This window comes from Spea bombifrons, chromosome 4, assembly GCF_027358695.1.
Source record: "Spea bombifrons isolate aSpeBom1 chromosome 4, aSpeBom1.2.pri, whole genome shotgun sequence".
NCBI lineage: Eukaryota > Metazoa > Chordata > Amphibia > Anura > Pelobatidae > Spea > Spea bombifrons.
In genome coordinates, this window is record NC_071090.1 from 71,442,382 (window position 1) to 71,469,844 (window position 27,463).

General features: G+C 40.5%; 1 protein-coding gene across 5 annotated transcripts in view; it reads left to right on the plus strand.

Annotated features, from left to right (window-relative positions):
* IMPDH1 (inosine monophosphate dehydrogenase 1) overlaps positions 1-27,463 on the plus strand; it is a 56,158-nt gene that overhangs the window by 27,380 nt on the left and 1,315 nt on the right. The window contains exons 1-14 of one of the 5 annotated variants that reach the window (XM_053463128.1): positions 5,451-5,511; positions 7,371-7,469; positions 12,972-13,020; positions 13,147-13,248; positions 15,080-15,154; positions 15,775-15,981; positions 16,677-16,764; positions 19,672-19,871; positions 20,035-20,125; positions 20,277-20,372; positions 20,762-20,905; positions 21,385-21,529; positions 22,663-22,806; positions 24,294-24,377. In XM_053463128.1, coding sequence (XP_053319103.1) covers positions 7,372-7,469; positions 12,972-13,020; positions 13,147-13,248; positions 15,080-15,154; positions 15,775-15,981; positions 16,677-16,764; positions 19,672-19,871; positions 20,035-20,125; positions 20,277-20,372; positions 20,762-20,905; positions 21,385-21,529; positions 22,663-22,806; positions 24,294-24,377 — 1,523 coding nt within the window. In that variant the 5' untranslated portion in view covers positions 5,451-5,511; position 7,371. Of the gene's footprint in view, positions 1-5,450; positions 5,512-6,132; positions 6,320-7,370; positions 7,470-10,317; positions 10,438-12,971; positions 13,021-13,146; positions 13,249-15,079; positions 15,155-15,774; positions 15,982-16,676; positions 16,765-19,671; positions 19,872-20,034; positions 20,126-20,276; positions 20,373-20,761; positions 20,906-21,384; positions 21,530-22,662; positions 22,807-24,293; positions 24,378-27,463 lie in introns of those variants that run through there. The other 4 variants (XM_053463126.1, XM_053463125.1, XM_053463129.1 and 1 more) reach the window with 4 other exon arrangements.

Consider the following 27,463-nt stretch of genomic DNA (forward strand, 5'->3'; position numbering starts at 1 on the left):
TTTGTTTTTTAATATCACAGTTCAGTACATTAAAAGGGTTTTTTTTTTATTATCTTAAGTCAATCTTGAAATATTTTAATATTTTAGCGACCCAAAAGTCAAGTATAAATGAAATGAATTCATTGAGTTTGTAGCTATTTTTTTTACCTTGTTTAGCCTTTCTCCGCTTTTTCTTTTTACGTGCTCCCTTTTTATTTGTCACATTTCGGCCGTGGTCCCTGATGCACAGTGCTTCCCTTAGCATGACAGATTGGCTTTGCCATATTCCAGAGAGCGCCTGTGTATTGGCAGGGGTAATGTAAATGTGCACTGACACACTTATGTGAACGCATTAGCACAAACTATCATACAATTATTTGTAAGTTTTGCTATTAAGCACTGTGATGGCTCTTACTATGTGTTGTATGATCAAAGAGTGGAATTTTCCCATTTCCAGAATTCCATTAACTAATTATTCTTTATTTATATCGCGCCAACAGTGTATGCAGTGCTTCTTACAATACGTATATAAAAACAGTATGACAAAATTAGAATTGATAAACTAAGATGAACTGATCAATTAGGTAACAGGGGCCCTGAATATAAGACTACCCTATAGGAAAAAAGTTTTACGAGAACATATTAATTCACATGTAAACTTTTTTTTCATATTTAATGAAAACTATAATTGAGAAAAATGCATTTCTTGTTTTGATTTCCTCTTATTTGCCAACCTGCCCCCCCAGTTATGCACATCTGCCTCCAAGCTTGCCCCCCCTCAGATATGCCTTATACCCCCTAATATGCCACTTTGCCCCCCCAGACTTGCCCCCCCCCCCCCCGGGCTCCTGACACTTCAGCCGAGGCTTCTATGACGGAGCACCGGAAGGTCATGTCACACCGGCGCTCCGTCATACAAGCCCCGGAAGTGCCAGGCAGCAGCGGAGGTCTACCAGTTGCCAGAGAGGAGGATCCAGGTCCCCATCACCTGCAGCACTGTGGGGGATCTGGCTCTTAGTCTTATAGTCAGACCTCTATTTAAGGTTGGATTATAAGACAATTTTGAATATAAGATGAGCGGTATTTTTTCAGAGCATTTGCTCTAAAAAAAAAAAAAAAAAAAAAAAAAAAAAAGACCCGTCTTATATTCGAGCAAATACGGTATATGAAATCAACAAAATAAGTCACTTGGGAGTGGTAATTTTACATGCATAGCATAGCACAGCTGAGGTGTGTTATTGCATTGTCTAAATACAGGGAACTTAGCAATAAAATGTCCCATTTTCCAGGAACATAATAGATAAATCTGCTTTGTAAGGGTGATATTGACAAAGCATGTAAGAAAGCTTCGCTGTAGGCGCTGTTTCATCATCAGGGATGTTACTTACTGTTTATAAATGGTAAGTAGATGGCATCAGAAGGCTACACATCCTGCCTTTAGTCCTCAGATGTATACCTTAAGGAGCTTGTCATCATCCTCTCAAGGATGGGAGCCATCGGGATTATACAGTTTCCTAAATAGAGTTGCTTATGGCTGGGATTTAACTGGGTCACGCAGCTGACCTTATCATTGGTGTTGTAGAGTACAAAGGGTTATGAAAACACTACTCAAAACCTAAAAATAGAAGATGTATTACATTACAGTATGCATGCTAATAAATTCTTCAGTGAAAAATACACACTTTATTAGAAGAAAAAATTACAAAATAAACTAAATACATCTCTCACACTTTATTTTTCTTTTTTCTCTTTTTTGCCCCCCATATGTGACACTGAAAACTAAAGAGTAGCCCCAAGCACTAAAACTTGAACCAGGTTTCCTAGCCCCCCTCTCCCTCCTTGGCCACCGTCTTTAGTACAGAGCACCGGGATATGTGTGTATAGCCTTTGAATGCATTCTGCGCAGGCTGTGCCGGCTCAGCACAGTACTCCGTAGTGTAAATGTTCTAGTTGGGGAGATCCTTGTAACAGGCCCATTCAGAAGCAGTGATTCTGACCACCCAAGAGGGCAATCTGCTTCTTGGTTTTGCAGCAAGGGGACTGCCGCCCCCTGCCACCCGAGGCCGAGGCCAGAATATGTGCACAGATGGTTCTTTAGTATTAATCACTAAGCATTTAAGTCTAACAAACATACAATGCAAAGAAAATCTTTATGGTATAAATGATTCTCTATGTGTGAAAAAGAAATGCTCAGAATACCGTATTAGTGATAGTCTTTCACAACAGAAGGTATTTTTACTAATGTAAATCAATACCATTTACTCTAGGACGCTACACAGTATTAATCTTTACTCTCCCCCAAAGCTGTTGCCTAATTCACCGTACCACAGCGAGCAGCGCCTCTCAGATTATCCGTCTCCGTTCCACTGCACACAGGTAAATCTCAGGCAAAAACAAAATGCAAAAACAGTGCAACGCTCGCTTCAGTGGATAGAAACAGAAACTAGTGCCAGAGATTTGCCTGTGTTAGTTTAATGTATACAAATGCTAAGTTAACAAAAATAAGCGTTTCTGTGATTTGGCAGCCTGTAGCCTTGCTTTGTGTAAATAACAAGGCCCTGTAGCTACATTATAGCATGTTAGCTAAACACTGTGCTGCTGAATAAATATAGCACATGTATAGATACATTTACTTTACTAAATGTTATCATTTATCACGTTTTCGCGAGGTGTGATCTACTTTACTGTTATTGCGGGGTCACGGGGCATAATGTTACGTGACCCCACTGCGCTCCAACCTCCCATAGTGAACCAGCCCTGTTTGAAGAAATTTGGACTGCCTGCCCCTGTTTGAAGGGGCAGGGGGGGGTGTAGTTTGAAGGGGCAGGGGGGGGTGTAGTTTGAAGGGGCAGGGGGGGGTGTAGTTTGAAGGGGCAGGGGGGGTGTAGTTTGAGGGGGGGGTAGTTTGAAGGAGCAGAGAGGGGGGGTAGTTTGAAGGGGAAGAGAGGTGGGGTAGTGAGGAGGGGGCGCCAGAGGAGTAGTCCGCACAGGGCGCCACAACGCCTAAGGCCGGCTCTGTATGCAAGCTAAGGGTGTGGCGTGAGAGTATAATGGAAGGAGTATGTTTTAGTGTAATTGTGTATGTGTAAGTGTGCGTGCTAGCGTGTAAGTTAGTTACTAACGGGGAAGGGGCCACTCCGCTATACCCGCTCCCCATGTCAGAAGGTGCCAGCCCTCCCCGGTGTTAAAAAATTTCAGTTTGATTGATTTCAGCCATTTCTGAGTAAAACCTTTGTAGAGGTATTTAAAATATTCTTACAATGTTATGCTCATCTATACATGTTTCTCTTCTATAATATCTCATTGCGATGACTTCTAAGACTAAAAAACGACTGCAGCGCAGATGGAAATATCTGATAATATTTGAGACAAAAACACATCCAAGTTGCATTTGGCAGTATCACAAATGTATAAAGGACACATGGGCAGTCTGATTACTTGTTTTACGCATCCCCCACTGAATCCCCAACTAAATCCATTAACATTTTACTCTGCTAAATGCTTCACATTCTAATTATTTCAGAGAGAAAAAAATGAGGTAAAAAATCCATGTATGAAATCTGAGTACCCCGAAATGCGAATCTATAAAAGTTCCTCTATGTATTTGCTTCTGAAAACTTGATATGTCTTTTATAAAGTCAGTAGAACAGGAGAGTGAATGAAAAGCACATGACATGACTGGTTAATTGGAAGCTATATGAAGATGATTATAGACTTATACCGTAATACTTATACCGTAACACATGTCATTATGAAATTGAACATTCTGAACGTCAAGCAGATGTATTGATGAAAGAGAAGTCATAGTAACATACTAGCTATACGTTAAAATCCCAATGTGGGTTATTGAAATATAAATAGATCAAAAATAAGAATAAACTTTTCAGAGCAGGACACAAAGTGGGTTTATTTGACTGACTAGACTCAGCTGGGTTTGCATGCCATAACTCACAAAATAACATGTATACTCACTAACATGCGAGTTCTACATGACTGCCTTGAATACTTTCATGCCTAGGGCTGAAAGTCACAAAATGTATTAAAAAAACATCAGCCGCCACAATATCAATAAATTATTAAAAGTCCCCAACTGTATCCTCCACTGCTTAGGAGGAGTGGAGTTTATTAACCAAAAAAGAGTAGCCCCAAGCACAGACTCCATCCAGCGTTTGGTGGTGCTTGCCCTGGAGCCCATGAGTAATAACGATTCAGTGAAATCTCACCATACATTTGCAAAAGGGAAAAAACAGAAATTTAAAGGAACCTCTTAGCTATCATTTGCATGAAGGTGTATATGACATCATTAGGTTTTTACTTTTTAGAGGGACACTCCAGCCATTCATTTTCACGGTGTTGCTTTTGCAAATGCAGAACCCCTTGATATGCATTTGCTTTTCCACCGCCCCATTTCTATTTTGTGTACAGTACATGTGTTTCGCTAACAATGCCCCCCCACCGAGTCGGGGTCCTTATACCTGGGAATTTTTTTTGACTCCAAGAGCACCCCCTTGCAGGATGCGCGTAGGAAGTGCCACTGACGATGCAGGCAGTCCCGTGACCCAGACTTTCCCCAGAATGACCAGGAGAAGCAGTGCTTCATCCGGAGTCTCCGAGCTAAACCCATAGAGGTCCTATCCAGATCTTAGTGCACAAACACGGCAAGCACTCCAGTTGATTGCAACGGCCGTGCTCTCCTGCCACCGAATGGCTGCTTCAAGCTGAACACAGTGTCAACGGGGCTGCAACATCTAGGTCACCTAAGTGCTTTATTTTATTTTGAAGAATGCATATTAAGGTCTTGATCTTTAACAGGGGCGTCAGGAACATAAAGCTGTTCCTTTAAGAAAACAATTAAGCAAACTGTATCTATTATATGAATTATAGGTTCTCTATGTATTGGCTTCGTGATATGACTTTTATAAAGTCAGTAGGACAGGAGAGTGAATGAAAATGCAGTAGAAAAGTAAACTGTATTTGACACCCAGTGGGGAATAATCGCATAACATGACTGCTTAATTGGAAGGTATATGAAGATGATTATAGGCTTCTAATACACAGATCACGTGTCATTGTGAAGTTTGCAAGAATCAAGCCATTCTCATCTGGCAATGCGTGTAATGCCAATCTCAGCACTAAACCGGAGTAACTTTGAGATACGGATTTATTTATATTTTCCTCAAAGTGCATTAAGACGTTCAGCTACAGCAGTGAAGACAGAGATCGCACAGCATTATAATGGCCTGGAATTAACATTAATAATCCCAATTTATATGATATACATACTCCCTGTTATCCTCCGGTCGCCGTACAGCATGTGATGGCGCTATATACTATATAAATAGATTTGATGATAATAATAATAATAATAATAAAGCGATCGGTGGCTGCACACACGGTGCCCGAGCTGTGATACGGGGGTATAGGCAGAGGCGTGGCTACACAATCCTTCACAGCTTCCAACCCAGAGCGGCAGCAGCTGCTGCAGTCACCGCGAGAAGCATCCATCCGGCAGCACGGTTTGTATGCAGTCAGGTACGTCGCACGTTGGTGTGGGTCGGTGCATCCGATAGCCATAGTCCGTTACTCGCCGGTTCTATGCTGTTCGTTGTACGAATTCTGCAGTAGCGATTTAACGTAGCTCTCACCATATGGCCGTGTGTATCGTGCGTAATACCCGCCAGCACTTTGCAATATTGTGGGCGGCGGAATCACGCTATGTACTTGCTATATGCCTGTTCGGAATTGTAACTCCCAATTCATTTCACGGGATATTACAGGGTGTTGCGCAGCGGTAATGTAATGCGTGCAATCGGTTACTGTATCCTCCGTCACTCCCTGGTCGTGCATGCCAAGCTGTTGCCGTGGTTATCAGTGTATTGATAATCACGCACGGTGTACATACATGCTACTAACACGCGTGTGATACAACTGCCATTACTCGCTGCACACGTGTTGCAAGTGTTTGCTTCCGCTTCCCACGTGGCTCAGTTCAGGTGAAGGACACTGCGCAGGCGCGGTACTCTTTCGGACCGCGAGGGGGAGGCAGGATTAACGGGCTTTTGCCCGCCTACCGCCTATTTGCGTCTCTAGATGTCAGACGCTGGAGGGATCGGCAAGTGAGGCGTGGCTTAGCTCCGCAGATCCCTCCCAGGCCCCGCCTTCGCTGTTTGACGGTTTATGGCTAGCCTGCCTTCTCGGCCGTTATCTCAGCAGCTGTCCGGCCGTGAAGAGGATCTGGGCAAGCGGGTCCTGACGCGTCTGTGAGGAAACCCCGGACTGACAGGGACACATCGACCTTCGACTGACAGCCGGGAAGGGAGGGCTGTGGCGAGCAGTGTGTGTATCTGTGTTGCGTTTGTGTACACGTACAGTGTGTCAATGCACAGGCCGGCCTGGCTTCTCTTGTGGTGATGGGGAGGCAGACAGCTGTGTGGCTTTCTCTGTTAGCTGTATTGCTACCACATGCATCCTTCCATTCTCTTCTTCCTTTAAGGAATGTGTCTGAACAAAGGCCTGACACCGCATGCCTGGCACCTGTGTGCTTACACATAAACCCCCTTTTACTGTCCTCCTGCAGGCTGCCATGTTTAACATTTCCTGTCAGCTAACATTTTGTTACGTGTGTTCTCCGGTAACTCAGACAGTTCCTATGTTGTTTAGTTACTATATGTGTATGGTGTGTTTGAGGAATAGCACTCCAGCTGTGGATGGACTATAATTGATAGAATGCTGGTCTTTTCCCCAGTAAAATGCTAGCTGCAGATCCTCAATGACTTTAGCAGTAAGAAAATGTATAAATCTTTTTCTGTGTTGATCCCATAAAAAACATCACATTCAAGTAAGGACTTCAACCCTCTTGCAGACATTTACAAATTAAATATTGGACTAAGGTACGACAGCTGCTGACGTGCTCGCTAGTGGCTGTAAGCATTAACTTTCCAGGGTTTGTGCTTTGATGTGTTGTATTTAATACAGGCTATACTTTGTGTTTAGAAAAAGCATCCCTGTGATGTCTGATCTAATCAGGGGCTTTGGTGTCTATGTGAAGGGAGTTGTTTCATTCTATGCAATTCAACTAATGGAACATCTGGCTGCACAATATTCTAATAAAAATGCTATCACCGTACAGTGATCATACATAAGAGAATGCATTTCTTTTGTACTAACATCACATTGTGAGCTCGGGCTACGTCTAACATCTTTTACGTGCGTTTATTCACTTATAGGTATATAAGAGAAATGGCTATTTTAGTTTTTTTTGGGAGGGGTTGTAAAGGCTGTCATAAGCATAAAGCGATATCCTATAGGTACCATATTCCTGTTAGCTTTACTTTATTCATTCTTTTAATAATACATTGGCTGATTTTGGTTTTGTTTTGTTTTGTTTGCAGCATGGCAGACTACCTGATTAGTGGCGGGACTGGATACGTACCTGAAGATGGACTCACTGCCCAGCAGCTCTTTGCTATTTCTGATGGACTCACCTACAAGTAGGGATCACCTTATATGTTACTCTTCAGAAGAGTTTTAAAGAATAACCTGTAATGTCTTGTCTACATGCAATAATTAAAAAGAAAAACGATTGTACAGGTATTGGAAGGCAAATATGTTTGTGTGACATTTTTAAATTAACGTTATACCGGAATACTATGTAGTTGTGCTGTTTCCTCTGCTTCTTTGTTGCAGGAGATGTGTTCAGCCAAATGCATCTCCTGCTTACAAGTGTGCATGCTTGATATTGTCACCCCCAGCCATTTTCTGGTTCAGGTGAAGGTTCCAGGTGGCTTAACAAATGCCACAACCCCCCCCCCCACACACACACACACACACACACACACCCCTGTGGAGAATGAGCTCCTATAGATTTCAATGGGACTATCTTCTTGCCAGTGCTTGGAATGTGTAAAAATGTATCCTCTTCTAAATGCAAGTGTCTTTTTTTTCTGGTTTTGTTTGACAGGTAAGTAATGCTTATTAAAACACCTTTTTCATACCAATTTATTTTGGGGTATACTAAATATAGCTCTGAGACTGGTTAAAACTGGTCCTCTTATCTGTAAGATGTGGTACTTTAAGGATCTCTGAATATCTAAATCTATGTTGTATATTATAATTCCTAGTATTAATATGTCTTTATCATGATTGTTATTACACCCACTTATTGACATTGAGGTTTGTTCATTAAAGATGGAGTTTTCAGGCATTATGAATTGAGGGCCCTAGAGAGCTTCTCCTTTCTGAAAAGCTCGGATGGCCCTGTAGAATGTAAAGCTAAATCAGTGAGCGTTCTTGAGAATGTTATTTCCTGTTTTAAGTGTGCATTATATAGGATAAGCTCAAACACTTTAGCAGGAGAAGCTTACCGAGGTTGGCCCATAATAGTGCATAACAATATCAGGGAGTTGGAAAGTTCTCCCCCTTTAGTGAATAAACCCCCATGCACTAGATGTTATGTTCTTTGCAAATACCTTTATCGTTTATGCTATATTGTCATGCTTTGCCTTATTTGTACATTGTGAATTTCCCCATTTTGCTGCAGTTTCGTAGTTAAGTATACATTATGAAAGATCAGCAGTGTTCTATTAGAATATTCCCTATATATATATATATTATACTGTAAATTAGAGCCGATGCACTACTTGCTTCTCTGTCTTCATCCAGTTTAACATCCATTTACACATGGTTTTCATTAAGGCCAAGTTGCATGCAATTCAGAAGTAAATATTGTAGCTCAATTATCTGTGCCCAGTCAACTAGACAAATACCCTGATTCTTTATCATTTTTCTTTGTGGTAAGCAATATAATATCTCACTTTTAATAACCCAGAGGGACTTGTGAAAGTCTATGGAGGAACAGGCTAAATTAGCATTACTGTTTGAACAATTGCATTGCTGTATTGCTCAAACTGTGACGTTCGAATAAAAAAAAAAAAAAAAAAAAAAAACCATCCATATGACTTTCTCTTTGAGAAATTAGAGCAAGCCAAATGTTCTGTGTAATCCTTTCTAGAAAACGGGTGTTAAATGTCAGCCAATTTGATTGAGCTGCCTATGCTTTGTATGGGGTAACCCCAAAATCTTATCCCATTTGAAGCTCTTCAAGCTGGTACCCATTATTAACGTGATGTTACTGGGCAAGTTTCACGATCTCAAATGTTTAGCAACCCAAATACTGTAGTCACAAAATGCTGTATAACTCTGTGCCTACACTTAACGCTTCCTCTCTCGTTCTTTATTGAATACTTAGCAGAAATGTGCCGCTATCTTGCATGCCAAAATAATCTGATCACCACCCACATCCCTGCTGGTTGTATTTCTAAATCTAGGTCATTGTAATGAAAGCAGAAAGATAAGCATTTGCGCTGATATTTTGAAGTATTGTACTCCCCTTGTAATCTACTCCTCTACAAACACTGGATGAAATTCAGTGATTTGTAACTGTATCAGATAAGTGATGCAATGTCAAATGTATCAATGGGAGTACAAAGCCAGTCCTCAGTCTTGATCTCCTAGGACATGGGTAAAGAATCCGATACTCATGTTTGTAAGCCATGTGTTCTGTTACTAAACAGCTCCGACTATAAACTGAAGTCTGTCTGTCGCAGCTGCTTGGGCCACTGAAAGCTTCCACAATTACATTTTGGGAATGATGTATTGGGGTTGAATCTTAATCCCTCAATTGCAGGAACACTCCAACCATCAAATGTACTTTAATGCATATAATAGCTGCATGGTCTCTTTTGCTGTGCAGGAGATGCATTCAGCTGAATAGACCTACCTGCACGTAATGTACTGTCCTCCGTTAGCTTCGCTGTTGGCTCTGCTGTACGCTGCGTGCTGTTGAGATCCCGGTGCGCGTGTGTAAAGTTCTCCCTTTGTTTTCAGTTGGAACAATTTGCTGCTGCTGATTGGCAGCTTTATTTTACATTTTTCATTTTTTGTGAGAATGCGCGTTAAAGTATTCAGGGTACTTTAATATGCATTTTTCTATAGTGGAGGTGTCAGACTGTCCCTTTTATGTGACTTTATGCTGTGTTTTAAGGACATTGTATTACTTATCACTAAATAGGGACCTTAGCACCTGCAAGTCCAGCTTAAGTATGTGTGATCTTATAGATGCACAGACTTCATTCCTTTTTCTTTGGAATCTCGTTGCCAATCCCAAAGTAGATAATTTTTATTAGGGTTGCGTGTTTTTCCTGTGTTCTGTTTGTTTTTTGGGGAGGGTTTAATATAAGTAGGGCTTCCGCATTGGCTTGTGATATACAGGATTTTAGTGGAAAGAGGAAGGAAAAAAGGATAGTTTGTAACAGTGACCCTTCTCCTCCCATATTCCAGATACAAATAAATAAGTATAACTGTCACGGCTTTCCTGCATTTTGCGCTGATAATGGAGCAGGACGATAGAGCCAGCAGTGAGCTTTCCTCAAGAACTTTGTTGCTAAAGAACCCAGAATGGCAAGTGCTCCCTTTCTGTTTTCTACCATCACGTTGTACTAATGTATTTTGCCTGTGCCGTTAGACATAAAAACTATACGTGTTAGTAGGTTACTATGCTTGTTTTTATATACTCTAGTGATACGGTAATGCCATATTAAAAAGGAGGGTCAATGCTTACACTTGGTTTTTTATTTATTTATTAATGTGCATTATCTATGTCCCTAGTTTCCCCCTCAGAAAAGCAAGCAATATCTATTCTGTTTATAGTGAATGTTAAGCACCAGCCTGTATATGGTTGCTAATATGACCCTCTGCACACATGGCTTGTACATTCATTGCCAGGAAGTGTTCACATTGTGAATATGGTACAGCGTATGGAAGCAAAGCAAATACAAATATAGCGGTGTATGCTAATATATTTATATAATAAATCTTTCATTCAATAACCCTGTAACAGTGTATGTATACACCACATGTCTGCATTTTTTTAGTAAGCTATTTAATGTTAGCATTGATACATTAGGTGATGTGTGACCCTGTGTAATACATTTAATAGGAAATCATTAATGCTAATTATACCGGTTCTTGTTTTTGTCTAAGTTATATACCACATACCCTATGTATTAAAACCCACATATTATCGTAGCAGAGAACCTCATCCATTTGCCATAAGGTTAGGTCTGCCTAACTGGTATATTCAAATATTTATTTATTTTTTTTATTTTCTTTTATCTAGACAGATACTAGGAAAGTGCATTATAATCTGTAAATGGCATAGTAGAATGTTTGCTTTATGTGAGAGATATTAATGGGTAGGATTGTAATGAATGTGAATAATAGGTTATGTATTTTGTGCTATACAGTGGGATGGCAGGGAATCACAGGGACTTGCTTTACATAACCACCTAGTGGCTTTTCCCTAATTTACGAACAATTGTTAACCGTGGCTGCTCTATATTATATCAATTGAAAGAAGCATCAAATTTTGATAGCAGGTTAGAACCATTTTTGCCATCTACATTGTCCATTTGTACCTGCTGTGAGATCTCAAATCATGCATGGTCATTGACCTTGTCTTATGTTTAGGAAAGCCTTGTGCCTCTCCCATTCGTGCCCTACATTAACCTGCGGTTGCAGCAGCAGCAAAAAGTCTTTAAAGATTTCAATGCCTCTGACATCAGAAACCGGATTATTGTCAATGCCCCTTCCTATGCGGGGTGCATTATTCAGTAAGATGTACATCTGATATGCTTCTACCATCGATTTTTATTTGTTTTGACTTTGGACCGAGTCACTACAGTGAAAGTTACAATGTAAGAGCAGTGTTCCTAAGGCAGTCATGTTCCTAGTGCAGTCTTATTAGAAAGCTGTCCTCATTGATCTCAGTAGAAGTGCTTTCCTGCCAGTCAGTACCACGAGACATGAGACCAGGGAGGAGGACGAGGCATTCTGCGGCATTGTCTTACCATTTCACGTACTCTATATAAGAGGTTTGCATAACTTGCCTCTTTTAACCATCAATCTTGACTCCAATCAGTACCCTGTTTGTATCACTTTGTATACAGTTTCTTTTTCACAATCTAATTGCAGTTTCTGTGGAACTGGAGATGTTAATGTGGCTATTTTCTAAATGTGGCCTTAGTTACCCATTTCACATGCTGAAGCTCAGATTGATAGAACTTGAGAGGTGACATGTTTTTCCTACCAAGATGTAAATGTGTTCACTGTTCTGTAAGTAAGAATATTGCCATGATGAAGCACCTGAAATAACAATATGTGTGACCGTTGGAAACATCTGTTCTAAAACTTGGAAATCAAAATGCTTTTGTAAATTATATTTCTGTTTAGTGGGGTAGTCGACATGGTGAATGATGTACGGGGTATTTGTGTAGGAATACCGTGTGCATTAGTTTTACAGTGATGTGTGCGTATAGGGTATACTTTGTGTGGCGGATGTGTAAATGTTGTTTGGTTAGGAATACAATATGTGTTTGTGTAGATGTGAGTGGTGTGTATGTTTGAATGTACGTTAATGTGGCTGAGATTGATCAGTACGAATATGCCTCTCCTTTGGGGGGGGGGGGAATATACCCCCACCATTTGTAAACCCAAGCAAGGATTTCTCCCCTGTAATGTTTGTTTTTAAATATTGTGCCTTTATGCAAACTTGAGAGCAAATATATTCTGCTGATTGACTCAGACTGTTCAAATGAGCTATTTTTGTTTTGTTGAGGACTGGGATCGTTTTCAATGTTTTATCAAGTAGCTTTTCTAACACAGCCGTAAAGTGTTTGCAACGTAAGCCATCGTTTAGGGAAAACCATCCTTTGAAAAATTCATCGTTGCAGTATGTCATTTCTTTTTGTAGGCAATCTTTTAGGTAATGTATGGGTCTAAAAACGTACACCAAAATATTTCATGTGTATAAAACCTTTAAGCAGTTTGAAGATTTCTGATAAGCATTTTGAGAAAACATTAACTTTACAAGTATCGTTACTTGATTGATTGTTACACTAACACTTTTCTTTCTGTTTTTTATTTTTTGTTTATAGTGACTTCTTGATTCTTCCGGGTTTTATTGACTTTACTGCTGATGAAGTGGTGAGTTACATGTATATTATACTGGTTTTTACCCTTATAAACTATGTCAGTTAAGGAAATATTTTAGTTACATAAACATGTCACCAGCACATTTTGAACCATTGTTATTTTTTTATTATTATTTAGGATCTGACATCTGCTCTGACTCGCAAAATCACACTGAAGACTCCCTTGATTTCCTCTCCCATGGACACTGTTACAGAATCTGATATGGCAATTGCAATGGCAGTAAGTAGCATCTCGCAAATCTTAAATGTTAATACAGCCGGATCTCTTGTGTAGTGGTCAGGAGTTGTCCCTACCGCTGCAACAACATCAGGACCTAACTATCCTCCTAATGGGGTTCTTGCTACAAGTTTTAAGGATGTACAGGTTCATCATAAGGGGCCAAACGGGTTAAATAAATATCACTTGCCTTTAGGAGAAGCTGGAGGTAAGTATAGCTCTCAGCTGAACGCATCTCTTGCGCGCTTAGGAGCTGGGGGGTTAGGGAAAGAGGCAAATGCATATGGGGGGATTCTGCAGTAAGATTAACCAAAAATTTAAAGGAACCACTCATGTATTAAAGTGCATATGGTGGCTAGAGTATGCCTTTTAAAAGTATTAAGTACTTTTGGAGATGGAATAGTGTCTGATTTTGTATTGTCGCTGTCTGTACACGGATTGAAAATCAGACAACATGTCTATAGGTAGATTTACAAAGTCACTGATATCTTTCACCACTATACCTGATTGCTTACAGATAGTAGTGTTTTCTAGGCTGGTTTACTATTGTTTACGGCTGAAGTTTTATAGACAAATGTGTGCTGTAGGTCTACGCTAGAAATATTGCTGCCATGAAAAAGCATCTCTGGCTTGCAGTCCCTATTCCAGTTCATCCCAAAGGTGTTGGATGGGGCTGAGGTGAGAGCTGTATGTGGGCCAGTCAAGTTCTACCACACCAACCTCATCCAACTATGCTGTTATTGTCTTCTCGTTGCCTTGCCTTCTTGTCCAACATCAGTGCCTGACCTCACAAATGCTCTACTGGATCGATGGGAAACTATTCCCACCAAAACACTCCAGAATCTTATGGAAAACCTTCCCAGAAGAGTAGAAGCTGTTAATAGCTGCAGGGGGGCAACTTAATTTTAATGTCTATGTATTTAGAATGCAATGTCATAAAAAACCTTTTGGTGTAATGGTCAGGTGTCCCAATACTTTAGACTAAACACCACCACCTGCTGTCTGCTCTAAGGAATTGTGTGCATGTCCTTATCTGCGCATGTTCACAAACCTCTTAACTCCTTTAGGACAAAAGCTGTTTTTATACTTAATGAAGGAAGCATTCTCAGGATATATATATATATATATATATATATATATATATATATATATATATATATATATATAATCCAACCTCACACTGACGAGTCCCTTTAAGGACAGCTGTATGTCTTTATGATCTGGCTATTGCACCTCTTTCCTGGACTTTGTTTATAGGCTGTTTAGTACAATGGACATTTGCCATGTATAATGTGGATATAGAGGCAAAAAGGGTGATCATTGTTAACCTTGTTTGCATATGCTTACCCTTGCAGGGGTGGTAGCACATTTAATAATGCCTCTGCTAATTCTTTATTCTGAGTGAAGGAGTTTTTCCATTGTACCCGCTCACCCATAATTTATAATATTTGTGTGAATTTATATAATCTCAAGTATTCCTTGGGATTTTAACCTATTTTGATTGGAAGGTGAATATTTATGCCACATATTACAAGCATATATAGATGCGCACACACAATTTTATATAGCTATAATGCTGTTTTTGTTTGGATTGTGGTTATATCATGCATTGTAGAATTTTTACTTTACAACACTAATTGTTAATGTATTCTACTTGCACACTCTGAAATCTCACATTAGAATCCTTTGTTGAAGCTAAGAGTTCAAATATGTAATTGTAATGTTATATAATATTGACTGTGCCATCTCATCTTTTCCTTACCCTTATAATTCGGCAAAGCATATAACGTATTATTATACATTTTAATTTGTTTGCATGGTGTTTATTTTGCAGTTAATGGGAGGTATTGGAATCATTCATCACAATTGCACACCAGAGTTCCAAGCCAATGAAGTGCGCAAAGTGAAAGTAAGATTCAAATTCTAGACCCTGTTCAAAGGAGAAAAGACTACAAACCACATTCACATCAACCCCCTTTTACCTCTGGTGTGGGGTCCCCCCCCCCACCACCACCTTCATTAACAACTACAAATCTCTGTGCTAGCGGGAGAGAGTTTCAGCAGAGGCCATAATGTGTTCCTTTACATACATGTGAAAGCTTGTAACTTAAAAGGGGACTCTGACTCCCCCCCCCGCCAATGTTAAGTGCATGTTATAAGTACCTTTTGTATTTACTTTAATAATCTTCTTTTTTTTCTTTTGGGGGGGACTTGCCTTATTTACAATAGGGATGCTGCAGATAATACGCTTCCGTCTGCATTTAGCACTGGTTCAGTGGGAGCTCATTAGGTGCATGTGTACCCCATGGAACTCTTGCACCACAGCTGGCGGACAGCGAGCATGCATGCTACTGCACAGGAGATGCATTTGGACAAACAATACAAATTCCTTACAATGAATCCCACACACAGACACACAAAAATATTTTAAAAGGGACCGTTGACTATCATATGCAAGTCACTGAAGTATCTCTTTTAGACATGTCATACTTGTATTTTCACAATACCCTAAATCTTATTAATCTTCAGAAATTTGAGCAAGGCTTCATCACTGACCCTGTGGTTATGAGCCCCAACCACACTGTTGGAGATGTATTTGAAGCAAAAACTCGTCATGGGTTTTCAGGGATGCCCGTCACTGAAACTGGAAAGATGGGCAGCAAGCTGGTGGGGATAGTCACTTCAAGGGACATTGACTTCTTAACAGAAAAGGACTATACAACCTATTTGAGTGAGGTATGATGAGCACTACTGGGTATTATACCTGTTTTACATTTTTTTGTTTGTTTTTTGGTACATTATTAAAGAAATACCAGGCGTGTTTTCAAGTCTTAAGAAGTCTATTGTTAGTGGCTTTTTTATTTTATTTTACTCTATGAATAATAACTGAAACAGGGTGGCAGAGAAAGACCCACAGAAACAGACTTTTGTGTAATGATTCTAAGAGTAGAAATTAATTTTCTATGTCCATTACAATGTAGAAAATGACTTGGGTCCCAGATTGAACTTCATAATTTTCCCTTCATTTTACAAAAGTTCCAGAACATTGTAATTTTATTTCAAAAAGTGGTGCACAATATTTAAGTCTCACTTTACATCCTAAGGTAATATATTGCCGCAACAAATATAATTCTTATAGTCCATCATATTTTACTGGATTTTTACATGAGCACTGGAGCATCTTCGAAATCTATAGTGATCTTATAGTATAGTGAGTTAATCTATACCTACCACTAACAAAGTTTTGTTTCTGCTGTACCATGCTCCTGAATTTGGTGGGGAACCATAGCAGCCCTAAGGGAACTGTTGACCAATAGGAATGCCAAACACATTCTGACCTCACTTGTGGCCTGGTGATCTGAGGCTTCACTTAACCCCTCTGTATATTTTCTTTCAAATGTATTCAATATTCCATCTTTATTCCTTTTTAGGTAATGACCAGGCGAGAAGATCTAGTTGTCGCTCCAGCAGGTGTTACCCTTAAAGAAGCCAATGAAATCTTGCAACGTAGTAAAAAAGGTATAAATAGGATTGATGACATTAAGACTTGTCATGTTCTGTGAATATGTATATGCCCAGATGGGCAAGATGTGATGTAATTTTAAAGCACACGCTGCTTCATTAAACATTGAATGTCCTGCAAATCTATGTGTGTGAGACATAGGTTTGCCTCCCTATGTTGTCAGGAACTTTTCTTAATCAGAGTTTGTCAATAAAAACAAAACAGTAGCATACAGACGTCCATCTGTAGACACTTCTTCAAATTACCAAAACAGAGGCATGTTCACAAACTGAACGCTTAGTGTCCCTGGCTTCCCTATACATTAAAAAGGCAAGAGTAATGCATGTTGGCCGCGAGTAATGCGTAACTGAGCGTTTTTGAAAACCGTTTTTCTGATATGCTTAATCATAGTGAAGACAGAGGTGATATGTCCTCTTTCACTCTCCCAAGTTACTAAATCCCTATGGTAATCAACACAAAGCATTGAGTATTGAAATAATTTTACTATGGGTATTACCGACAACTTTTCAACATAAAAATCAGCTCAATGTGGTGTTTGAGCAGTAAAAGTCACCCAAAATATCACAGCTGCAAAGACAACCTACAGGTCTGTATGGAAAGGAATTTTAATGCAGTTTAGTAATGTCTTCCAATAACTGTATTCAGCATGTTTCAGTAAAGAGGGGTGTGATTGTAGAGGTGTTTTGCAGCAAGAATCCATAATATTTTTAAAATTATTATGTGGAGTATAAAACTAATATAAGAAAACATTGCCAAAAAACATGATGCATTGCCAGAAATCCAGTAATGCTTCAAAGCATTAAACTTCCATGTTGGTAATCTTTGCTATTATATGTTCATGACCGGGAGAATGTTTGGGGATGTTACTTACTATTCTTGATGGTAGAGCCAGAATTCAATTGGAGCATAACAATTAACGCGCACTGCTGTTCTTGCTTACTAGAAGTATGTGGACACCCGACCGTCGCACCTAAATGAGCTTGTTGGACATCCTATTCCAAAAACATGGACATTTAATGTAGAATTGGTCTCTCCTTTGTGGCTATAACAGTCTTCACTTTTCTGGGAATGCTTTCCACCAGAGTTTGCTGTGTGTATTTGGGAGTTTGTGCCCATGCAGCCAAAATAAGCATTTGGGGGTTGTTGCTCATGTTGGCCACGAAGGCCTGGCTCACAATCGGCATTCCAATTAATCCCAAAGGTGTTCAGTAGGTTTAAGGTCAGGACTCTGTTCGGCATACAGTTGTCTGAAATGTCTGTTTGCTGTAGCATTAACATTACCCTACACTGGAAATAAGGGGCCTAGCCAAAGGCTCCAAAACAGCCCCAGAACATTATCCCTCCTACATAAAAGTTTGCATTAGGCACTATGCATTCCAGTAGGTAGTGTTCTCCTGGCATCCACCAAACCCAGATTCATTCATTCGTTAGACTTCCTGATCGCAAAGCATGATTCATCACTCGAACATGTTTCCACAACTTCAGAGTCCAGTGACGGTGTGCGTTACACCACTCCAGCCGACAGTTGGCATTATACATATTGGTCTTCAGCTTGTGTATACCTGTTTGCCAATGGAAACCCATTTCATAAAGCTCCAGATGCACAGCATTTGACCTGATGTTGCTTCCAGATGCAGTTTTGAACTCTGTAGCGAGTGATGCTGCAGAGCAGAGACCATTTTTTTTTTTTATTTAGCAGATTTTATTTGACAAAAAAGAGAACAATGCCACTGTGTGCAAAATGTAGAAAAAAAATCCTTATCTGCTGTTTTACACCGTGTAAAACAAGAAAAATGAGTGTAATTGAACATTACTGTAATATGTTAGCAGAGACCATTTTTACAGGTTATGCACTTCATCACTCAGAGTGAACACGGCCTTACCACTTTGGCTCCTAGATGTTTCCACTTTACAGTAATAGCACTTACAGTGAACCGGGGCAGATCTAGCAGTGCAGGAATTTAACGAACTGGCTTGTGGCATCCTATGACGGTGCCGTGTGTAAAGTCCCTCTTCAGCATGACCCATTCTATTGCCATTGTTTGTCTATGGAGATGACGTGCACTTGTTTTTATACATCTGTTAGCTGTGGGTGCGGCTAAAAACACCTAAATGTAATCATTAGCAGGGGTGTCCGCATACTTTTGGTCATACAGTGTAGCTGTTCTTGTTCTTTCCATGTAAAGTCTATGGCTCCCTACAGGAAAGAATATGGGTAATTTCTGCCCCTGGTGAAAATGAGGGATTTCCTCAGTCACTTCATTTTAGTATATAGAACAGATTAACAAATAATTCTTAAAAAGTATGAGGAACAGTGTGATAAACGTATGTTAAATTGGTACCATCTCTTATATTGGTATTTTGGAATTGCTTAATAACTAAAGGTGAGCAGAATCCTGGCCATGATGTCTTCTTCCTCTCCATCAGTAAGGCTGATCTCCTCCCAAACTGCAAGGGACAGGGGTATATGCCAAGTAAGTCTGCTGGAAACCTAGCACTGGTAAAGAAGTATTCAGATAGGAATTCCTGCTTGACCGGCTTCTTGAAGTACATCCTGTGAGGGAGTATCGTTTGTAACGCCTGTTTGCTACAAAAAAAAAGATTTTCTATTCTTCGTTGGCAGCTGCGCTCCTTGTCTCGTTTTTGTACTTGTCAGGCCACAGTGTTGCTGAAAGATTGAGAATGACTTACTTTAGTTCCATGAATGCTTATGACTTTAGTAAATGTTTAGCAATAGTAACTTTTTCTACAGGCTCCACGTTGCTTTTATGTTTGAAGCTTCATGTTGCTTTGAGCTATAGGCTGCTTGCCACTGTAATGGGTAAGAGGTTGTGGACAAACAAGCTTGACACTTGCATTGTTTTGTTTGCTCGTTCATTCATTATTCCCTTGCTCTTCTGCAGGAAAACTTCCCATCGTTAATGACAGTGATGAGCTGGTTGCTATTATTGCGAGGACAGATTTAAAAAAGAACAGAGACTACCCATTGGCCTCCAAAGACTGCAGGAAGCAGCTGCTGTGTGGGGCAGCTATTGGGACCAGAGAAGATGACAAGTACCGGCTGGACCTGCTCGTGCAAGCTGGTGTGGATGTGGTCGTTCTGGTGTGTATAGTTTTTTGTTAAAGTGCATTGCTTTGGGGGGGGGCTTGGGGGGGCTTGGATGGGAGCATAAACGTGAGCAAAATTAGTCTGATGTAACCAAGTCAGAGATAAAAATGGTTAAACAAGAGTTACCAACTCTGTGTTTTGTACATGTATTTCACAGGACTCGTCTCAGGGGAATTCTGTTTATCAGATAAACATGATCCATTACATTAAGCAGAAATACCCCGAACTTCAGGTGGCTGGTGGCAATGGTGAGTTTTATTTTGCTATGATTGTTAATTTATAGTAAGGTATACATTTATTTTATTAAATCCTCTTGTAATCCAAAATTGCAATATTTCAACAACAAAAAAAAAACAGGATAGATCATGGCGTTTGCTTTATATTAATTTGCCCTTTCAGTGGTGACTGCAGCACAAGCTAAGAATCTGATTGATGCCGGTGTGGACGCCCTCCGGGTCGGCATGGGATGTGGCTCTATATGCATTACGCAGGAAGGTAAGTAATTATCTCTCAAATCACTTTTTTCAGTGGCTACCTTTGGTTGCTCACTTATTCACATGCATAATTTTAACTTTTAACTCTCTAACTTTTTATTTGTATTTATTAATCTTTTATTATAATTCTTTATAATCACTTTTGAAAAGGCAATTATTTCACTGTAAATGTTTGCTTTTTAAAGTTAACAACACTTTTTTATATTCCTTATTCACAAATACTAGCGTATAACCCATAGTGTATTTGGTGTGTGTGTGTGTGTGTAAATTATTTGTTTTGCTAAAATTTATACTTTGTCAAACTTTTTTATGAATATCACATTTAATGTTAGTCTGAAATGTATTTTGTTAAGCAAGGTGTGACTATTTTTTTTTTTTTTTACGTTTCAGTAATGGCTTGTGGCAGGCCTCAAGGGACTGCAGTATACAAAGTGGCCGAGTATGCTCGCCGTTTCGGCGTTCCTGTCATAGCAGATGGAGGGATTCAAACTGTGGGTCATGTGGTAAAAGCATTGGCTCTTGGGGCTTCAACAGGTAAATCTAGATAAATTCCCAGTGAAAGGCAAAATATATTTGTTAATCCACAAAGACTTGCTGTTTGATGTAGGGTTATAAGGAAAGCAAGCGTACAGACAAAATCTGACTGTGGATAGGATAGAGTGTAACCAAGCATAGTTTTTGTATGTTGGCATTTTTCCACTATTTTTTTTGACCAAGTAGCGCCCATTCTTCATAGGCAGAGACTCCAGTACCCTTATTTACATAGTTAGTCTTTCTGTACTGTTAATATCTTATTTTCTGTAAGGCCTTTTTCAGGATGCTCCACATTAGAGGCATTTAAGATTGGTACTTGTATTTCCTAGTTGAAGAGAGCAGGATGATTACTCCTTGTGCTATATTGTGTAGCTGTCTATTTCCCTGCAACAGTGCATCTGTGATCTGGTTTCTGCTCCCCTAGTTGATAAACGTACAGTAATACCAGTAATATTTTTATTTATTATTTTGCATTTTAGTGATGATGGGCTCATTGCTAGCTGCCACCACAGAGGCTCCAGGTGAATATTTCTTTTCTGATGGTGTGAGGCTCAAGAAGTACAGAGGCATGGGCTCGTTGGATGCAATGGAGAAGAATGCTAGCAGTCAGAAGAGATATTTTAGGTCTGCCATATTGTTGGAATAATGTTCACTTATTAGTTTTATTTGGAAACTGACAATGTTCCTAATGTAGAGTCTTTCCAACTCCAACATAGTTTGTGTCTTGGCTAGGAACTCTATTGCACTTTTAATTATCTTCCACCAGATTTTGAAAAAAAAACTGTAGCTTGACCATTGCCGGAAAACTATCGATTGGTTTCTTGTGATGACAACATATATCAATATATATATTGAGTGGCATGAAAATTACTAAATTTGAATGTACTAAACCATGTCCCATACATGCTCTCTGAACATATACAGCAATGATATTAGAAGTGAAATAATGCATGTGAGATGTTTCTTTTGGATTTTAGTAGTTGTAATCTTGTGTAGCTGTAAACATTTCTTAAGTGATGGCTACCTATGTGTCGCTAGTTACCTGCTCAATTACTATTGTGTGCACTACTCTGGGGTAGTGGACTGAAGCTAGGGTTGCCACCCATCCCGGTTTCACTGGGTCAACATGGAATAAAGAGTTAGGTACCGTCTTGCCTCATTAAGTTTCAGAAACCGCCAGGCTCATTTAGTTCCTAGGCAGAGGTAGTGTTAAGTATTGCGTTAGGTGACCCTATGGTAGTAGCGCAGCTGCTCACGCTATGGTTGAGCTACATTGACGATGGGCTGAGGCTTCGTACAGGGTAAGGAAAGGTGTTGGAGTGGAGGGAAGGTGAGTGAGACATACACACAGACATTCGCTTTCTCTCTCATCTTATCCCCCACTCCACAATTTCATCCTCCTCTTTCCTTTCTTGTCTCTCTTCCATTTTTTTTTATTTTGTTTTGTTCTTGAATCTGCTCTCACTCCTTTTTTTATCTTTATTTTTGTTTGTTTCTGTAATGAACAAAATGCAAAATAGTTTTGTTTTTCATTTAAAAAAAAAACATTTTGTAAAACAATGGCCCTGGTTTATACTCAAACATACTGCATCCTAACCAGGAGAAGTCCTTCAAAGATTGCCCAGTAAGTGGCTCAGTAAAAGGTGGCGACCCTAGTAGGAGCTGCTGCTACAGTTGATGAGCTGTGTTTTTTTAAATCTTTTGTTTATAATGTAGATTAGTTACTGACGTTGTGCGATATGTTTAATTTCTTGCAGTGAAGGCGACAAGGTTAAAGTAGCCCAAGGAGTGTCTGGGTCCATTCAGGACAAAGGATCAATCCATAAGTTTGTACCGTACCTAATAGCAGGCATTCAACATGGCTGCCAGGATATTGGTGCCAAGAGCCTTTCCATACTTCGGTAAGTAAGGAAAAGCTAATACCGTATTTGCTCGATTATAAGACGAGGTTTTTTTCAGAGCAAATGCTCTGAAAAATACCCCTCGTCTTATAATCGGGGTCGTCTTCTAATCAGACCTCAAATAGAGGTCTGATTAGGAGACTAAGATCCAGATCCCCCGCACCGCTGCAGGGGACCTGGATCCTCCTGTCGTCGCCCCCCCCCACACACACACTTACCGGTGCTTCCGGAGGTGAAGTTGGCAGCGGGGGTTTGTATGCGTCCGTCCCCGACTGTCAGAGACCAGAGTTCCAGAGTTCCTGATCTCTGACAGCCGGGGAAGGTATTTGCGACGGACGCATACAAACCCCCGCTGTCAACTCCACCTCCTTCCGGCTGCCGCGGAATGAGACGTCAACCCGCTGCCCCGGCAATACAGCAGGAAATTGGAAGCACCGGTAAGTAAGTAAGTGTGTGTGTGTGTGTGTGTGTGTGTGTGTGTGTGTGTGTAGGGCATTTCTGGAATGCCTTACACCCCTATATGCCACTCTGGCACTTAGGGGGTTAAAAGGCATATTATGGGGCAGAGTGGCATATAGGGAGGTATAAGGCATTTCAGGAGGCAGAGTGGCGTTAAGGGGGCATTTAATAGTGCACTCTGCCTCCTGAAATGCCTTATACCTCCCTATATGCCACTCTGCCCCATAATATGCCTTTTAACCCCCTAAATGCCAGAGTGGCATATAGGGGTATAAGGCATTTCTGGAGGCAGAGTGCTCTATATAATGCCTTTTAACTCCCTTAATGCCACTCTGCCTCCTGGAATGCCTTATACCTCCCTATATGCCACTCTGCCCCATAATATGCATTTTAACCCCCTAAATGCCAGAATGGGATATAGGGGTATAAGGCATTTCTGGAGGCAGAGTGGCACATAGGGGGTCAAAAGGCATACCATGGGGCACAGTGGCATATAGAGGGTTAAAAGGCATATCATGGGCCACAGTGCCATATTGGTGTGGCAAGCCTGGGGGCAGATGTGCGTAACTGGGGGACAGGTTGGAAAATACAAGAAATAAAAACAAAAAAAAATATTTTTCTCAATCATAGCTTTTATTAAAAAAAATAGTTTACATGAATTAACATTTACTGGTAAAACTTTTTTCCTTTAGGGTCGTCTTATATTCAGGCTTTTTCTTTTTTTCCTAAGTTAATATTCAGATTTTGGGGGGTCGTCTTATAATCAGGGTCGTCTTATAATCGAGCAAATACGGTATACACAATCTATGTCAGTTTTACAACTCCTTGTTCACTTTTCCTGCATCTTTCAGTCTGCTGTGATTGTTGCGTACACATGCGCGTGTGCTTGGTTGCTCCCAGTCGTTCTCGGGTTAAACCAAGTGGAACCTAATCAAGCTTTTCCCAATGCTAATGGGGCTTATATAGAATCAAAGAAAGGGTACGGATAGTTTTTCTTGTCATTCACAGTGTAAAATTATTTCCCACAGTTCCATGATGTATTCAGGGGAGCTCAAGTTAGAGAAGAGAACTATGTCTGCTCAAGTGGAAGGTGGAGTCCATGGTCTTCATTCGTAAGTTGTTTTTGTTTTGTTTTGTTTTGCAGCCGCTCCCATTATGTGTTGCTTAAATATAGCTTAGTGGTAAGTATCCCTTTTGTAAAATGTGGTGTGAACAGGATTTAGTTAGATCACAGGGATTTTTTTTCTCCTTAACTTTACCTGCAAAACCTGTTTGTCATTTATGTGACCACCAACAACCCTCTTTACTGCCTTTCCAGTGGATGCTTCGGTGTTCTGTAAGATCTACAGAAAGCATGTTAACAGTTACCACCTTACATGTTTTGTCGACTTGGAAGCATTTTGCATTGGAAGATGTTTTGTGTCTGCTTTTCAGATATATTGGGTAAATTAAGGCACCAGACAAGTGCTGAAAAATACTAAAAAGTTGTACAGAATTATATAAAATAGATTTATGAATTTGAACGGTCAAACTGCCTCGCCTGTGTTTTACTAGACTACACCATATGTATCTTTTTTTTTTTTTTTTTTTTTTTTTTTTTTTACATTCCAACAAAATATTGGGGCCATCTGACACACTGGTCAAATGTCTCGTGGGCAGCTGGCCAATGGAAAATGAAGTGAGTTGTGATTGTTATACTGACAAGATTATTTTTACACAACTTACAAAAAACCTTTCTGCCCTTTTTTAGCTTCGTCGGCTGTGTTTGCCGCCTGCTTATTCATGTCGTACTCTTTAAAGCCAGTATCCTCCTGTATTGTACCCAGGTGTACATGCTGTATTTAACATTTGCTAGGATTTTGTAACGATGCCAAGTGTTTTCAATTCCCTGCATAGTGATCATTTTGGTTATGGTATAACTTTTGGAAGAGAATAATTTCAGTCATGGAGAAAACCAAATATAGTATTATAGCCCTCCTGTTAGAAGAGAATGATGTACATAAACTATATTATCCAAGCCTCAGTATTATATGGTGAATGAGCAGCAGACTGCCCATGTTTATAAACTCAGTGGCATCAGTGACCACGCCATATGCATGTACATGTTTTGGTGATCGGTTGTGGGAAGATTTAAAACTACACTGGTAAACCCAAGCAACCCTTAATATTCTTTTTTTTCTTTTGCCCATGCATCCATCCTAGCTATACATTTCTACCATGTAAGTAATCAAGAATGTGTCTTCTCTTTTGGAAGATTTTTGTTCCATAAGCTTTTAAATATATACTAAATATCCCTTTATTGAAAAGGTTTTGTTTTTTTTTTGTTTTTCTTTCTCCAAAAAGAATGATCTGTTACTTTATGGGGCATTATAGGATGGTGCACACCCTTATTTCATTCTAGAATTAAATAAGGGTCTAGAGGTTGAAAGTCCCATCCTCCTAACTCGTGGCTTTATATAATATAATCCTAGACCTATTCCAAGTCTATTTTTCCAAAGCCCTTTTCAGAATCTCTGAATATGCATTTTAGGATTAGATGTAAAAGTAAATGTATTTTCTTACCTTGCAAAATTCCTTTAAAAAAATGTAAATGTATAGGTTTGTGAAAAAGCTGAGCCTGGTTAGTGGACCCAGTGGCACACATGGCCGCTGACTATTTCAGGCCTGAACCTTGCCATTGGGACAGTGCAAAATCAGAAAGTTAGTACCGTAATAGAGTGAAGATGCTCTGTCCAGCTTACCTTCTGGTCGTCTCACTATGCATTTTTGGCATTTATTAGCAAAAAATCTCTGTAAACTTGCACCTCTTGCCGATGAATTTGTTTCATCTCGTATTCACACAACTGAAATGTTGATATTTGGGGGGGCTGCTTATCACTAGTGAACAAATGGAAACGAGAGGTGGAAGAATGAACTAGCTATTGGCTTAATGCAGGGCTCGACAAATCCCAGGCGCCAGGTCGCCATGGCGACAGAGAATTTTGTCCTGGCGCCTAGGTTTTGTCAGCCTCTTACATCCAGAAAAAATTGTGGATGTAAGAGGCTTAGTCACCACACGGGGGCGCTGTTGCTGTCTGCCCAGAAGTCTGGGCAGACAGCACAGCCACTCAGAGCCCGCCCCCGAGCCTGAGATCACTCCCACGGAGTGATCCTGTAGGCTGAAAACGCGGTTGCTGGAAAAGCAGCACTCGTGTTTTCAGCTGCCACAGGCAGCTTCAGGGAAGGGGTTTGTGTGTTGATTGGGTCCCCACACAAGTCTGGGGACCTCACCCAACACCCCACAGCTGCCTGATCGCTCCATGGGAGCGACAGCGCAGCGTTAACCCCTTCAATGCCGCGATCGCGGCATTTAGGGGTTAATTCCCGTTTTGGGGGCTTTGCTGCTGGTGGTCTGCCTGGAAGCCCAGGCAGACCAGCAACAGCAAAAACGAGCCCCCACAAGCCCTTTGACTCCTGTAGGTATGGAAGCCTACAGCAGTCATCAAAGAGACTCCCTCTGCAATGGGTGGTCCATAGACCAGCAATTGAGTCCCAGCTGCCAGAGGCAGCTTCAGGGACAGGGGAGAGAGTTCTTCGTTCTCTACATGAGTGTGGAGACCAGCCCCAACTGCCTGATCGCTCCCTGAGAGCGACAGTGCAGCGTTAACCCCTTCAATGCCGCGTTCGCGGCGTTTTAGGGGTTAACTCCCGTTTTGTAAGGGGATTTGCTGCCGGTGGTCTGCCTGGAAGCCCAGACCAGCAAAAAAACGATCCCCCTTAAAGCCCTTTGATGATTCCTGTAGGCATAGAAGCCTACAGCAGTCATCATAGACTCCCCCCTGCAGTGGCTGGTCTATAGACCAGCAATTGCTTCCCAGCTGCCAGAGGCAGCTTCAGGGACAGGGTGAGAGGGTTCTTTGGTCTGGCCATGAGTGTGGAGACCAGCCCCAACACCCCCTGCTGCCTGATCACTCCATGAGAGCAACAGTGCAGCGTTAACCCCTTCAATGCCACAATTGTGTATGACACATTCGTGGCAATGCAGGGGTTAACATTTGTCCCCACAAGCTTGTGAGGACTAAATATCTGTCAATGCTGTGCTCCAATGGAACATCAGCATCGAAAGAGTTAAAAAAATGAAAAAAAAATAATTAAAAAAAAAAACCAAACAGCACTGACCTGAAAGTCCAGGGTGCTTCCAGGTCAAACGCTGTGAGTT